This window comes from Asparagus officinalis, chromosome 5 (genome assembly GCF_001876935.1).
Source record: "Asparagus officinalis chromosome 5, Aspof.V1, whole genome shotgun sequence".
Classification (NCBI taxonomy): Eukaryota; Viridiplantae; Streptophyta; class Magnoliopsida; order Asparagales; family Asparagaceae; genus Asparagus; species Asparagus officinalis.
The window spans coordinates 42,747,521-42,764,478 of NC_033798.1; the positions used below are offsets into that span (position 1 = coordinate 42,747,521).

Here is a 16,958-nt window from a genome sequence, read left to right on the forward strand (position 1 = left end):
CAAATAAGAAAATATTAGATTATTTGATACTATGAGATACCTATACAGTATGAGAGAGGAACTCGACACATTGATAAATTAATGCAGAACTCGTTTCAAGGCGAATGAATGATAATATTAATATTATTTTAAATTAAATGATGCAAGAGTTGACATATTAGGTTTTACACGGTCATCTTTGGACATGTAGATAGGTGTAGAGACCTGTGTCCCCCCAACTACCTTTCAAATCCAAAACACAAGCATGAAGCATATCCTCCAGTGTCTGTATAATCCTCTCAGATTGCCCATTTGTCTATGGACGATGAGATGTGCTAAAACCCAATTGTGTTCCTAGAGCATTATTCAGACCTTGCCAAAATACATAATGTCCATATCTTATTTTGAAGGTCATCTTTCACATGTCTTTAGGCTTAATATTGAGCTCATGATATCCAAATTGAATATCAATCTTGGAGAACACCTAACTATCCTTCGACTGGTCAAATAAATCATCAATCCGATGCAAATGATATTAGTTCCTCATGGTCACTCGTTCAATTCTCGGTAATCTATACACAATCTCATGCTTCCATCTTTATTCTTCACAAAGAGCACTAGAGCACCCAAGAGGATACACTTGGCCTGATGAACCCCTTATCTAATAATTCTAAAATTGAGTTTTTAACTCCCTCAGCTCTATCGGTTCCTTTCGATAAGGTGCTTTGGAGATCGGTCCCATTCTTAGAAGCAAGTCAATAGCAAACTTCATCTCTCTATCAAGTGGCAGCCTTGGCAGGTCTTTAGGAAACACCTTGGGGTATTCCGAACAATTGGAATTTCATCTAACTTCCTTATTCTCGGTGGACATTACACAAGCAAGATAATCCTGACAACCCAGTCTACAGTCTTCAATAGCTGAAATGACACATAGAGGAACACTAACACCCGTTGCCTAGAAAAAAAACTCACTCCCTAAGAATTGTAAATGAAATTCACTTCTGAAAATAATTTGAAGCTGCATGGTAGGTAGCAAGCTAAATCATACCGAAATTAACATCAAAATCATGAATACCAACAAACACAAGATTCACATGCATAGTTTGATCTCCCACTATTGCCTCATATCTCTCAAATATGTGATTAGTAATCATATAGTCGTTGGTTGAGGTGGACACTGATAACTTAGACTCTAATAGTTCTGAAGTTCTATGCAACTTATTAGCAAATCTATGCATTAGTAGAATATTACAAATCGTAGACTGAATATTCTAGACGGAAAAATTTCCGTATAAGATGGAATATTCTAGACGGAAATTTTCCGTCTAGAATTTTCCGTCTAGAATGTATTATTTTAGATGGAATATTCCGTCTAGAATAATACATTTTAGACGGATTTATTAAAAATATTTTTTTAAATGAAAAGATTATCCTAGACGGAAATTTCCGTCTAGAATACTTTTTTCATTTCAAAAAAAAATGGCTGACCCGTAACCTGACCCGAACCCGACCCACATACCCACTAAACTTAAAGCCATTGCGCTCCCTAACCCGTTTGCTCTACCCTCCCTCAGCCTCGCCTCCCCCAAACCCTCACCCTCCCTCTCCCGCTTCTTCTCCAAAATTTCTCCCCCAAAATTGAAATTCCCCCTCTCAACCCAAAATTTCCGCCCAATATCGTAATAAGAAACCCTCCACTTCATCGGAACCATCCTTGGCCTCCTCTTCCTCCTCTCCCTCTTCTTCAACCTCTGGCTCCTCCCTTTCGTCCCCTTCACAGGCTACAGCCTCGCCTGGTACTCACAGGCTATGGCCTTGCCTGGTACAGCCACTTCTTCGTCGAGCGCAACGCTCCGGCGACCTTTGGCCACCCCCTCTGGTCTCTCCTCTGTGATTTCTGGATGTATGCAGATCCTTTTGATGTCAAAGCACAAAAAAAATTGAAGCAACTATACGACAGGTTAAATATTTTTCTTGTTTGTTGATTAGATGATTCCTTTCTGTATCTGCTGAATACTAGCAAAAGGGCTATATTAGAAAGTATTTGAAGTGATAATCTAATGTATATTTTTATTTTATCATTTATATCCTATGTCCTGTGCCTTGTGTATTTTCCTCCCTAATCCCTATGTTATTTATCTAATTTGAGACTCGATTATTATTTTTGTAATAAATGAAACCTGAAATTTGGGGACTGAAAGTGGAAGTTGGAATTTAAGAGAAATACATGGAGGAATTCCTTTTGTTTCTTCCTCATTTTGGGCATGATGATATTGTTCTCCTAACCTTCATTTTTGGTTTCTCTTACAAAAATCTACTGTTTTATTTTGTTTGATTGCAATTAATTGCTTCAAATTTCGATCGGACATATTGTTATTTTAGCCTGGGAACTTTTTTGCTCAGCCAATTAGAGACGAGGAACCTAGGAAAATTTTCCTTTTGGAGAAGCCAGTTTCTGTATTATTTGCGTTTGTATTCATATGTTACTGTGCCTTAAGCCTTAGAAAGCCTGTTTCTATCCATTTATATCCTAGACAAATTTTCACTGTTTTCTCACGTTCTAATTTCACTGTAATTTTAATTTGATTTCATGTTTTAAGGCATTTGGGACTAGAAATTTTACTTGTATCTTATCAATTTTTCTTGATGCAGTATGTATGGATGGTAGCCCACCTGGTTACCACATTCATCATGGATTTGGGTCAGGAGCAAATAATTGGCTCGTTAATTTAGAGGTCTGTAGACATTACATTATAACATTAAATATAAGTTATTAGAATAGTCCAAAAGCATATTTCTGTTTTGAAACTCGTGTTATAATGTCATAGGGAGGAGGCTGGTGCAATAACCTAAGAACATGTACTTACCGAAAGAAATCACGCCGTGGTTCATCCTACTATATGGAGAAGGAGATTTCATTCACTGGAATAATGAGTGACAAACGTGAAGAGAATCCTGGTATACTCATGCTGAACCCTTCATTATGTTTTGAATTGTTTAGCTAGTTTCAAAACAAAATCCTTTAGAAGTTATTTTCATTGAAACTGGTTTTATAATTCTTGCAGACTTCTATAATTGGAACAGAGTCAAGGTTCGCTATTGTGATGGTGCGTCATTCACCGGGGAAGGCTACAATAGGGTCTGTATGACTGTCAATTTACTGATATTGCTTGATCTGTGATGTCTTGAGAATTCATTATAAGTAGAACTCATAGTATTCATCCATTTCATTAATGATATTTGAAAAAAGAAAATATTTGATATTCGCCATGATTCATGACAGATAACATTCTCACTGCCATTGATATATTATAAAGCAACCGAAATCTCATTCTTGGAAACTGTTTTAGACACCATTGATTTATGCTATTGCAAATTGGATATATATGTACTGAAAGCATTTCGTGCATTTGGTAATAATATCAAGTTGATGCATTTATGGAATTGTGCTACAAGTTGGATACCTCCACTTCTCCAGAAACTGAATATTTACATAAAGCAACTATCCTTCGTTCCAGTTTTGTTTGACCATTTGATACTGCATTTTGTAAAGTAGCATTTTATCAAAACATTGGCATACTTTTGGTACTATTATGATAAAGAAAAAAAATATCCGCATATTATTGTGGGGGATCAACAACAAATTACAAAAGAGAATCAGTTTATCATTTGTTAATTACCAGATTTTAAGATCATCATGCAAAAATCATAAAGCAACAGGTGAAAAAAAGATGGCAAACTTTTTTTTTTATATTAGACGTTTGATTGATTAAGGTGCTAGAATATTGTTCATGGGCAGAGGACATCAATCAATTCTCATGTTTGGTATTTGAATCTGATCAGGTAGCGGAAAGGGCTCTCTACGTCTGGAACAACTAGGACTTTGTGCGAATGGCATGGCGATGCATAGAGGACATTCTTCCTTCATTAGTCCAAGCCATCGAGAACATTCAGATTGTCATTAAGAGCTTTGTACAGATTATCATTAAGAATTTCTGTGTACAGATTATCATTAAGAATTTATGTGTTGACTCCAGAACATTCAGAATTCTAATCTTTGTTCATCAAGAAAATTGATTTTTTAGTCATCGGAATTGGGATATTTCTTCTTATGATCTTGCGTGTGCTTCATGTTTTGAATGTGACAGATCTTCTTTGTGTTTCATCTTTGTTCCAAGTGAGATTCTGCAGCAAAAAAAAAAAAAATTACTGTAGCATAGCATCCTAGATGGAAATTTCGTCTAGAATGCTCAAAATTCCGTCTAGAATGCTTATTTTTTTAGGAAAAAAATTAAGAAAACATTCTAGACGGAATTTCCGTCTAGTATACCCATCTTAGACGGAATTCCGTCTAGTATACCCATCTTAGACGGAAATTTCCGTCTAGGATGCAATATTCTAGACGGAAATTCCGTCTAGGATAATCCGTCTAGGATGTATTCTAGACGGTTTTGAATTCCGTTTAGAATACTACATCCTAGACGGAAACTTCCTAGAGGCGTATTCTAGACGGAATTCCGTCTAGAATACTCATCCTAGACGGAATTCTAATTTTTCTAGACGGAATTTTCCGTCTAGGATGCCTTATTATTTAGTAGTGATGAGATAAAAATGAATGAGAAGAACCAGAATCAAACAACACATGTGCGAGCTGAGAGGAAATAACGAGTGCGCCTGCCACAACGGAGTTAGATGCCCGAGTATCCTACTTTGTCAAGGGAAATACTCTCCCCTATGTCTTAAACTTCTAACCATCACTATGTGTGGATATCACCTTCTGATCATTGGGCTTCGCTTCCTTCTTTGCTGGAAAGGTTTTTTTGGAATGTGAGCATGTTTCCCACACTCTTAGCATCCTTGGAATAAGGCACATATACGACCCTTGCAGTTATACCCCCACCTGTAACACTGACCATCATGCCTTTGAATAGGGGACCCAATGTTCTGATCAGATTATGCTGATTTCTATCTTGGAGCTCTTGATCTTCAAAATGTAGGCTTCTTAGAAGGTCTGAAAAATTTGACATGTCTCTCTGGTCTTTGAGCTGCTTCTCTTGGTCCCCGCTTTTGTTTGGTTCCTCTGTAGTCTTCTCTCCTTTACTTAATTATTCAGCTCTTTTTGCTCTTTTCTACTACCTTCGTAAAATTCTTTGACATAACCACAATAACCTTCTTGTAGATTTCTGGTCTTAACCCATTCTCAAACATCTCTACCTTATTGAATTCTTCCTCAACTACCTCAGGTGCATATCAAGACAACACAATGAACTTAGCTTCATATGCTTCTAATGTAATGTCACCCTACTGCAAATCTATAAGTTCCCTCTTCATGTGAGATTTAACATACAAGGAAAAATATTTCTTTGTGAATAGCTCAACAAATTAGCTCCAAGGAATATCCTTCCCACTCTAAGCTGGCCTTGTTAGTTTTCGACTAGATCTCTGCATCTCTGTCCAACATAAAAGTAGTATAAGCTATCTTTTGCTCCTCTGAACAACCCAAGCCTCTGAAGTACTTCTTCATTTTTTTATCAATAATTCTTGCGCCACCATTGGATCAGAACCTCCCTCAAAAGATGGTGGAGACCAATTTTTTAACTTTTCAAAGCCACAACCCATAGATTTAGTCTTCTTTTGGACACCTAGTATTTTTGCTTAGCTTCTCAGTTGCTTCTGACTTATTTTCTAGAATTTCCATTTGTCAATACGCTAACTCAGCATGTCTCTCTATGAATCTGCTCTGCATCGCAATTAAACCATTGAGCCCTTCAACACCACATTGAGCTTCAGTAACCGCACTCATAGTCCTAGCGGCATGAGTAGTCCTTACCTCGTGAGTCCTGGGTCCTGATCTTCTTCTGATATTCCCATCAAGGGCATCATTTATCACATTAGGGGACTTGGTATTTCCCTGACTTGCCCTAGCATTTTCACTACCCGTAGTTCGGGGATGCCTGCTCAACTGGGGTATACTCGAAGATATTACAGCCTCTGTGTCAACATTAAGTCCAGGAGAAAAGTGCATCGTTACAACATTGTAGTCTAGCAATACTGAAACAAATTTATTTACTACGAAATATTTATTCATAGCAAACGTCAATAAATTAATTCATGACATATTCTTTATTATAAAGCACATACAATCAGATAATATTTTCATGAATCACATATATCAATTATGTTGTAAACTGTCCAGACTTATCCTTCTTACCTCTAAAGGAAATCAAAACTAAAAGGAATTATGTATTCCGTAGCTCTAAACTCATATATTTCTATAACTAAAATTTGACAACACCGGCAGTTAGGTCGGCAGGAGAGGCCGACCACCTGCAGAGAAGAGAGACACTAAGGGATCCCCCCAAAAGTAACCTTGGTCAAACCGGGCCGACAAGAGGGATCGAAAGAAGGAGCCCATTCAGCTGATCCTCTATGCCCTCAACACTTCTCTCACGGAAGCCCTCTACATGGTCCAGAAAGAGGGGCATCTTAACTCTGGCCCTCATCACATTAAGTCGAATCCTCGGTCTTGAGACACCAGACAATATTGTCAATATCATCGAGGTCACATCCATCTTATCGATGATTGCCAGGTCCTTTAGAGAGAGATTGAGTACTTGATACAAAGAGGATACTTGAAGGGGCTAGTCTCATAGCAAGATAGGAGAGGGCCTACACTGGAGGAGCCATCAACAAGTCCTATTCTAGGTTGCCTCGCCCCTACCCACCACCAGATATCTGACCAGTCGAGCCCAACAATAGAGGGGTCATCAACACTATCAGTAGTAGACCCACAGCTAGAGGATGGTCTAACAACGATCGTAAAAAATATGATAGACGAGCATTGCAAGTTAATTTGTGTGATAAGCAACCAAGGATTGATCAACCCATTTTGTTTAATGACTCGAATTTGTGAGGTGTTGAGACACCTCACGATGACCCCATCATCATCTCGACTGGAATCAATAGCTTTCAAGTCAAGAGGATTTTGATCGACTCGGGAAGTTCTACGAACATTCTATTCATCAATGCCTTCAACCAGATAGGCATCGATAAATCCAAGCTGCAACCTTACCGGGGACCGCTCATTGGATTAGCAAGGCATTCTCTTTTACCAGAAGGGATGACAATCACCCTTTAACGGTCGGCGAGTATCCTCACCTGTCCACTATTCAGACTTAGTTTCTAGTGATGATTCTTAAGTCAGCATTCAATGTTATTTTGGGAAGAACTGCCCTTAATAACTTACAGGCAGTCCCATCCACTTACCACCAGATGGTGAAGTTTCTGACTCCTGAAGGTGTCGGAATTACCAGAAGAAACCAGAAGGAGCCCAGATCCTACTATCTGCTCTCGATGAAAGGAATAGGAATGCTAGAGGCCCTGCCCATTGAGAAGACATGCCTTTAGATGGAGAAATATTGGAGTGAGAGAGGACGACTCCCGTCGAGGAGCTCCATGCGATACCGATCAAACAAAAAGGAGTGAAGAAGGTCAAGATTGTATCCATCTTTGTTGAAATGTTATTTTGGGAAGAACTGCCCTTAATAACTTACAGGCAGTCCCATCCACTTACCACCAGATGGTGAAGTGTCTGACTCCTGAAGGTGTCGGAATTACCAGAAGAAATCAGAAGGAGCCCAGATCCTACTATCTGCTTTCGATGAAAGGAATAGGAATGCTAGAGGCCCTGCCCATTGAGAAGACATGCCTTTAGATGGGGAAATATTGGAGCGAGAGAGGACGACTCCCGTCGAGGAGCTCCATGCGATACCGATCAACCAAAAAGGAGTGAAGAAGGTCAAGATTGTATCCGGCTTTGTTGAACCTCAACAAGGAGCCATGATTGCGTTCCTATTGGCGAACACAGTTGTATTAGACTGGGGGCCTGAACACATGCTAAGGATGCCCCCCAAAGTGATGAGCCATGAGTTCTCAATCCTAAACGTAGCGAGGCCTTTAATGACCTCAAGAGATATCTCAGCACCAAGCTTTTGTTAAGCTAACCCAGAGAAGGGGAAATCTTGTACCTCCATCTGGCCATATCTCTCGTAGTCGTGAGCTTTGTCTTAGCCTGAGAAGAAGAGGGTATTCAGAAGCAGGTGTACTATGTCAGCCGGATCTTGAAGGTAGTCGGACTCAACTATCCTCTTATTGAGAAAGCTTCCTTCATCCTCATCACTTCGACTAGGAGACTTCCCACCTATTTTAGGCTCATACCATCATGTGCGGATGACTATGCCTCTGAAGAAGGCACTCGGCAGCCCCACTACCTTAGGAAGGATGGTTATATGGTTGGTTGAGCTTAGTGAGTACAATGTACAGTTCGAGCCGAGAACGACCATCAAAACCCAGGCCTTGGCCGACTTCCTCATTGAGTGGACCTCTCGAGATGATGAACTATCTCCACCCTTTCCATCAGTCCACGAAAGCCTTTGACATCTTAAGATGTCAAGGCATCTACCTCTCGGAGACACTACACCCTCGAGCATGACTCTCCATAGTTCACCTCTTGGTGGTTGCTGAAGGTGGACGGGTCCTCTGCGAAGCCGATAGTGAAGCAAGAGTGGTTCTACACAGCCCTGACGGGTCAATACATGAGCACTCCATTGCTTTTGATTTCTCCCCCTTGAACAACGAGGCTGAATATGAAGTACTTTTGGTAGGTCTTTGAGCCACCCCAAGCAGTAAAGGCTGGCCACCTCTACATTTTAGCCAACTTCCAACTTGTTTTCCACTAAGTAAATGGAGAGTATGTGGCCAAAGACTCGAGGATGACCTTATATTTGAAGGCAGACAAACAACTGTTGGGCAACTTCACTGACTTCAAGATTGCCCAAGTCCGTCGTGCCTTCAACACTCAGGTAGATGTTCTATCAAAGCTCAGGTTGACTAGCTCAAGGAGAAATTTTGGGCCCTACACACAGGCATCCTCAGGCATCCTAGCGTTACGGAGAAGTCGAATACGTTCATGCATGCCAAAACATCTATGGAACCCTGTTTGATGGATCCACGCATCCAGTACCTGATAGGGGGGACCTCACCAGTGAATGCCACTGAAGCTAGGAGTTTGCAGATGAATGCTCGATGACACCTCATGCTCGACAATCAACTTTATCAGTTGTTATACGCCAGTAGTAGTGTGAGTCCCTAATCTTCGGTGTCTTTGACCAGCAAAGGCCGCATATGTCCTCAAGGAGATCCATGAAGGGACTTGCAGGAATCATCTAGGGCCCAGACCCCTCGTGCAAAAAGTCATCCGCCATGAGTATTATTGGCCCACTATCTTGGCCGAGTCAAGGAGACTCGTCTCTTTATGCTAGATGTGCTAATTCTTTTCAAGCATTCCGCGAGCTGCAGCCACCGAGCTCACTTCCATCTTTAGTCTGATTCCCTTTGCTCAATAGGGATTAGACTTGCTGAGGCCTCTGCCTATAGCCTCTGGGCAGCAAAAATTTCTGATCATCACCATCGACTACTTCACCAAGTGGATTAAGACGGAACCCTTAGCCAAAATTGGTGAGAGCAACATCACTAATTTTGCATGGAGAACTATTGTTTGCCGATATGACGTTCCTCTCTCTTTCATCACTGATAACGGTACTCAGTTCGACAGGATAGGCTTTCAAAGCTTTTGCATGGAATGGAACATTAGACTCAAATTCGCCTCAATTACGCACACAAAATGTAATGGGTTCGTAGAGGCCGCCAACAAATGTGTCCTTTAAACTTTGAAGAAGAATGTGGACAAGGCGGTCAGGAATTGGGTTGAAGAAATGCTTGGAATCTTACGGTGCACAACTCACAAGAACTCTACTGATGAGACCCTATTCAAGCTAGCCTATGGAACCGAAGCAGTAGCCCCAGTTGAAGTTAGCATGCCGTCAATCCGCTGTAACATTTTGGTGAAAATCTAAATTCAAAAGGACTTTGAATCGGGCTCGACCTCATCGACGAAGTTCAAGATGAAGCTCTCCGATCCTAAGTCATCAACTAGCAATGCATTGCTCATTACTACAATCTCGGATATTAAACATTGGCGATCTCGTCCTTTGAAAATCCATTTTCAACAAAGATATTAGGCGCGACAAGCTAGCCGCCAATTGGGAAGGACCCTACACAGTCATCAAGGGAGTGCGCCTAGGCACCTATTGACTGAGAAGCTCTGATGGATGGATCTTGCAACATCCCTGGAATATCGAGCATCTCAAAAAATAGTTTCAATAATCTTGTTTATATATGTCACTTGTGATATGAAATCTTTTTGAGTTTTAGCTCTATTTTGTTGTACTCTAACAATACCATAAATTTTCGCAGGAGCACAAGGCCGAGTCGTAACAACATGGTCGACTCATCTTAAGATCTTGGCATTAACCTAAGTCCAAGGCACGTACCCAAAGACCTTGGTGTCATTGTAAGTAAACCCAAGGCCTAAGGCCTAGTCGAGTTGACTCACAACGAAAGGCCTTGCACTTGAGTAAAACTAAGGCACGCCATCGACAAAAGACCTTTGTGCCTTCTCGGGATAAAACCAAGGCACACCGATCAGTTGGTCAGCTTCAAATCAAAAGACCTTGGTATCACTTGAGTAAAACCAATGCATGCCATCGACAAAAGACATTGGTGCCCTCTCGGGATAAAACCAAGGCACACTAACCACTCGGTCAGCTTTGACTCAAAAGACCTTGGTATCGCATGAGTAAAACCAAGGAACTTCATCGACACTAAAGACCTTGGTGCACTCTCGGGACAAAACCAAGGCACGTAACAAGTCAGCTAATCCAAAAGATCTTAGTATCACATGAGTAAAACCAAGGCATTCCATCCATTCAGCTGAGTCTAAATACCTTGGTACCTATTTAGGGTAAAACCAAGGCATTCCATTTATTCAGCCGACTCTAAATACCTTAGCCTCATTTGCGAATAAGACCACGACACACCACCAAGGCATGCAACAAGATCGAGAAGCAACACTTGCCGCACATATAACAAAGTCACCTCGATCCAAAAAAACCAATACAAAATTACAAATCTCAAGGCAAGATAACGCTACACCAAAATACTTATGCCAATCAAGAGGGCAAAAGAGTGATTTTTCATCATATATCAAGACATTTACATCGCTATTCACATTTGTATTCACATAAAAGAGAGTTAAAAATAAAGAAAATTTTGGCGTGCATTAAATACTCAAGGAGCTTTGCTTAGGTCAGGAGCTGAACTAGGAAGAACGACACTCAACTCAGGAGCAAGAGTTAGCTGAGCAGCAGTGGTGGCTACTTCATTGCCCTTAATAGGATCTTCCACCAACTCCTCATTCCTATCGTCCCCGTCATACACATCCAACACTATTCCCCCTCCTCTTATCTCTATCTCCTTTAAAATACCATCACAGTTGGCGACATGAGAGGGGTAAGAGATACGATCTAGGGCAGGTCTAGATTCAGGATGGAGCAACTCTAGAAAATAGTTGAAACCTGCCTTGCAGTCTAACAACACCTCCACTTTGTAAAGATTGAAGGTTAGCCAGAGATGTCTCATAGCAAACGCTCCTCTTTGAGATCCATCTTCAAGGTCTGAGCCACCAAGCGATCCGACCGAGCACATTCCTGGGCATCAAGTCTCACACACTACTCACCCTCGACATCTTCGTTAGATATTTGATTTGACCCTCCTAATCAAGGATCTCATGCTGATAACGGCTATTTTCCTCCTTAAGCTTAGCAATTGTGGCCAATTGCTTGCTGTGATGTCCCTGGAGCCCCTTGATCATCTCTTCCCTCATCTTTATCTCCTGACACCTTCTACCCTCGCTCCTATTCCAAGCCACCTTCTGCTCAGTCTCTAAGGCCACAACTTTCCACTCAGCTGCCTCGTGAGCTGTCCTATCCTCCTCAAGCACTTTGTTAAAGTTATCTGTGAGGCTTTGCACAAGGTCGAGCTAAGAAAATAGCACTTGCTTAATCAAGGCCCCTTTGTACTAGATAACCCTTAAGGGCTTGATGGAGGCCAATGCTGGGCATCATTGTAAGCATGTTATCATCCCTCATAAGAAAGAATTGCCACAACGCCCGAGACTAGGCCACTTACAATCCCAGAACTGAGATTCTATTGTCGAGATAATTCTTAGGGACGAATCTGAAATCTGCAAGCTGCTCCCCTTCTTACTGAGGGCCTTCATCCGACACACCTATTATCGTAACCTTCAACTTCCCCCACACTTTGGGGTCGAGCTCATCAATGCGATGGCGGAAGGGCCACATAGCCACCCTCCTCTAAGGTCGGAGCCTTGTCGACTCTCGTTAACTCCCCGTTATCTAAGTTTGGGTTGTCCCCTCTACGACGGGGATCAGAATATCAGTAAGCTCCTTATAGGCCCCTAGGTTGGCTCGGAAGGGAGGGACTGAATAGTGGGCTCCTCACCCTAGATTTTAGTCTCCATAGGCTTAGCCTCCTCTTCTCCCCTCATTGGCCAAGCAAGAGAAGCCTCATCGACAATAACGATCTCGGTCAGCTTGGAGGGAATGACATCTGAATGTGAACCAACCTAGGGGTTTGGAGTGGAGACATCTACCTTTGCTACTTCTATTGATTCGGTTGGAGCCGGCTCGACACTAGCATGTAGCCCTTACCCCTGTTCAGCCTTCTTCTCCTCTTCTCTAATCTCTCAGCTTGGACGGTGGCACTCGGCCCCACCAACTGAGCTACAAATTCAGCCGCATTCACCGCCACCATCTTAAGTTCTTTAGGAGCTAGCTCCTCCCTCAATCATTTTTGGGTCCTTAGAGTTAAGACCATCTTTGATGAAGCTGGGTCGTCCCCCCTTCCCCTCCTTCAACGAGATAGCTAAGACCGCTGCTCAGATGGTATTGACTTCAGCCGACAAAACCCAAGATACGCCAGCCACTCGAAGAACGGCCGACTCGAAGATGTTGTTGATCTCTCATGACCCTACATGCACCCGAATCCTCTCAAGTTTCTGCGCCTCCTCAGCCGAAAGCAAGCATGGCTTTAGCATGTCCTTCTTAATCTCAGGCCAAGTCGACAAGAGAAAATGGGGTCAGTTCCAAAGACCCACATGAACTTCTCCTTCCGATCTTTGTTGGAGTCAGAAGTGTTCGTCACCAACTTAAAGCCTCCCACATTCAGGAAGAAGTAATGCCCCTCCTTCTTTATCATCTTGACACTGATGAGGTGGCCAAACAGTGTAGACTTGTGTCGACACCAACCAGATGACAGATCATCACAAACACCACTAAAGTGGCGATGGAGTTTGGCATGATCTAAGAAGGGGATAGCCCTAGAGCCGTACACACCTAGCGGATGAAAGGGTGAAGTGCTTAGATAGAGAGGCAACCTATTGCTGCCATGATGATACACAGCTTCAGATTTCCCTGGAACCAACAAAGTAAAAGCCTTGGGAAGATCGAAGTGCTCTTGATAAACCTCGAGCTCTGCCTTACAAAGCTTCAAGTAGAAGGGTCGAAGAAGGTCGATTCTCATCTCGTTATGGCCAATGATGGAAGCTTCGAAAGCCATCAGAGATCGTCAGAAGTTAGAATAGAAGATCAACAACAACAAGAAATTCTAATATAGGAAGCTAGGGCAAGAAGTGTGTAAGAAGAATCTCTCCACAAAGGGGGAAATACGTATAGACCCCGATGGGGACACAAGTCAAGATCGGAACAGTCATCCCAATCCAGCATGAATAGCTGAGATTGACCTGGGAATCAAAAAGAGCTTTATGAAAAATGAAGCGTTGCCCTTCATTTGATGTGACGACTTGCTGAGAAATCGAAGCGACAATGACGTACGACATTCAATGACATCAAAAAGCCACCTTAATAGCACCCCATCATTTCCTCCATAAATTCTCCTCAAAACTCGATAGTCGACAACTATTCAAAACCTCAGCTTAGGACCAGCCCATCAAACTTGAGCAACAGACTCAATGGACCGACAACTTGCGTAGCCGACTAAAAACGAGGTGTTAGTCAGTCCTCAATGAAGTCGACTCGAACAGTAAAGATATTTTTAACAAGTTATCATTAATTCTCAGTCCATTACCAGTCCATTCAATTAAAATTTCATTCATTAAGTTTACTCTAACAAGTCATTCTAATTCAAGCCTATGTGTACTTAGACTTCGTCGACTCCAGCAGAGAACACTTCTCATTTTTTATGAGATAGAGATAAATATAAATACAAGACCCTAGCATCATTTTCATAAGTCCAAGGCATATGTTACCAGCTCTTGGAATCATAATAAAAAATGGCGAAGGCACGACCAAACTGACTAGCAATTCAGGACTCAAATTTGAGTCATCCCAATCCATAAAACTAAGTGTAGTTCAACACAAGCACAAAAGATAGTACCAATTGAGAAAAAACATCTTTTATGTATATCTTTAAAACATTTACGATACAAAACAAAAGTATATGGATATACAAAATCCCTAAGGTAGATTGGAAGAACGAGATGGATCGAAAACAGCACCAAGAGATGACAAGGAAGTCGACTGTACTTCTGGCTCAGCCCCTTAATCATTCTCGGGTAAAATTACCCAACTATCTTCAGCGGAACCCTAATCGGCCTACTTGGACAAGCCCTCGCCTGCCTCGTCAATCTCCTTGACATTAGCTTCGTCATGCGTGTCCTCATACCCAGCACCGCTTCCACCTAGATCAAGTCCCTCACCTTGTTTATCAACCTCCAAGAGTGTGCCCAAGCAATTAGAAATCCTCAGAGGATAGTGGAAACGGTCGAGCACACTTCTCATTTCAGTTAGAAGTTGTGCCAGGAGATAATATATCCTATCTTGCAAGCCATCGACACCCCCACCTTCCCAAAAATACTATGGCAATAATCCTCAATGATTTCAAATCAAGGAGCTTTAGAATCTAGGTGAGCAATGCAGCTATGGGCCTCGACGAGGGACAACTCGTTCCAAGGCTCTCTACTTGGTGCTTCTTAAGGGCCACCCGCTCCTCTTTCAGCTCAACCTTCAAACGCTGGGTGACATGACGATCCACCTTGGCTTGCTCCAAAGCTCGATCCCTTTTCCACCTCCCATCTGTGACCTTCTCAGATAAATGTCTTATCTTCTTATTCTGTTCGTGGTGCTCACGCTTAAGCTTATCAATCTCGATGCATGTCACCTAATTCATTCCCCTTAGTCGATAGCGGCAGAAGAGCCTTTTCTCGATTGGCCTTTTGAGCTTCTGACTCGCTCCGTTCAGCCATATACTTCCTGCTCTACTGGACCCCACGAACCAGGTAACTCCTAAGACTCATGTGAAGGCTAACATCTGGAACTTCCTCTAGAATCTCTGCATCACGGGGAAGCCAAAATTGCTCTACCACTTTCGATTGGGCGAGACGAGACTCGAGGACCAACACCCTCATGTCAAGATGACGATTAGGCTGGTGTCTGTACTCTAGGGTCGTCTCCTTCTCATATCAAGGGCCAACCCTTGAGTATCCTATCAATAGCATCCTCAGCCTATTCCATGCATCAGGCTTAATCTCATCAACATGGTGAGGATATGGTCATCCATGTTCTTCGAGAAGAGATGCCCCCTCTATGGCCAACTCCTTCCCCTGATGATGGGTTGACTCGACAGTACTCACGGCCCCTTCGACCCCTGCTTGGGCTTCGGTTTCGACTGGGATCTCACCTCCACCAAGAATCTCGACTTTGGCCTTAGCCCTCTAAATGCCAACCCCCTCTTCTCACTCTAGGAACCCTCATCGATACAGACGACATCAATCTCCGTGGCCTTAACTCTTGCAACGGAGATGAAGACTAATGAACAACATCAGAAACGTCTTGAAGAACTCGAGATGTTAGATGAAAAGTGTCTAGAAGTACAGCAGCAGATTTAATTCTACCAAGACAGAATCTCTAGGGCTTTTGATAAGAAATTCCGACAACGGAGTTTTAAAGAAGGAGATTTGGTCCTTGCCGTTCGACAACCAATGATCCTCAATTCCAAGAAGAAGGGAAAATTCCAACCCAAATGGAAAGGACCATTCGTGGTAGAGACGGTTTACTCAAACGGCGTATATCGTTTGGTCACCCAAAATGATGACAAACTTATGATGCTAATAAATGAGAAGTTCCTGAAGAAGTATTATCCCTAGTACGTTCGAGATAACCTATTTAGTAGGAAGTTTCTGAAGAATGCTACACAGGGTATTCTTAAGCATAACTCAAAACCAATTGATTCTTAATCATGATAAAAAAATGATTAAGAACCTCCCACTGTGTCTATTTAATCATTTCCAAGATGATTAAAACCCTCCCGCTGCATTTTAGAGCCTTCTTTCGTCGAGATGAGATTTGATGACCCCATTCAATCAATCTTTCCATACGAAACCCCCACAGTTAAGTTGTGGGGTGCTTGATGACTTATGATCCTCCACCATAAAATCCCTCATCGATCAAACTAAATGACGGTGGGCCTGCCAAATTCTTCATGGTTAAATCCACCCAAACTTCCACTGTGTCCAAGCCTTTGACACTCCCACTGTTGAGATCTGACGTAACACCCCCATCTTCATGTTAAGTCATTATCACTTAACATCGAAAATGATACGAGTCGCCGTGCGAGCACCTTTGATTGTGGAATTATCAAAGGTGGGTTGAGAAGAGGATGACAGAAACGTAAGAACAATTCAGTATGTGGCGAAGGAAAATACCCTCTCTAGATTATGAGTACGAAAAGATTATAATCCCTCTCTCACAATCTCACTAGAATCGAGAACAAGCTCTCAATTCTCTCTAAACCCTAATCTCTCTTGATTAGAATCTCACTCTGATTACATCTGATTGATTAGAAACCCTAAACAATCCCTTATATAGGTGTAATTGATTAGAATCTCACTCTGATTACATCTGATTGATTAGAAACCCTAAACAATCCCTTATATAGGTGTAAAAACGTGGATGACAAAGTGGTAAATAACCAAGACCAAACCC

The 16,958-nt window shown here is 42.0% G+C and overlaps 1 protein-coding gene across 1 annotated transcript; it reads left to right on the top strand.

The window, feature by feature from the left end:
• On the top strand, window positions 1,786-4,091 carry LOC109843960 (pectin acetylesterase 12-like). The gene is made up of 5 exons (XM_020412958.1): window positions 1,786-1,939; window positions 2,632-2,714; window positions 2,808-2,937; window positions 3,045-3,118; window positions 3,823-4,091. The coding sequence occupies exons 2-5, from the start codon at window positions 2,637-2,639 to the stop codon at window positions 3,856-3,858; spliced, it is 318 nt and encodes a 105-aa protein (XP_020268547.1). The 5' UTR covers window positions 1,786-1,939; window positions 2,632-2,636; the 3' UTR covers window positions 3,859-4,091.

What these genes read in the sequence shown, in the direction of transcription:
- LOC109843960 (XM_020412958.1), top strand. Translation starts at nt 2,637, where the DNA reads ATGGATGGTAGCCCACCTGGTTACCACATTCATCATGGATTTGGGTCA. An exon ending in ATTGGCTCGTTAATTTAGAG is followed by an intron (nt 2,715 to 2,807) that starts GTCTGTAGACAT and finishes ATAATGTCATAG; the next exon opens with GGAGGAGGCTGGTGCAATAA. An exon ending in CAAACGTGAAGAGAATCCTG is followed by an intron (nt 2,938 to 3,044) that starts GTATACTCATGC and finishes TAATTCTTGCAG; the next exon opens with ACTTCTATAATTGGAACAGA.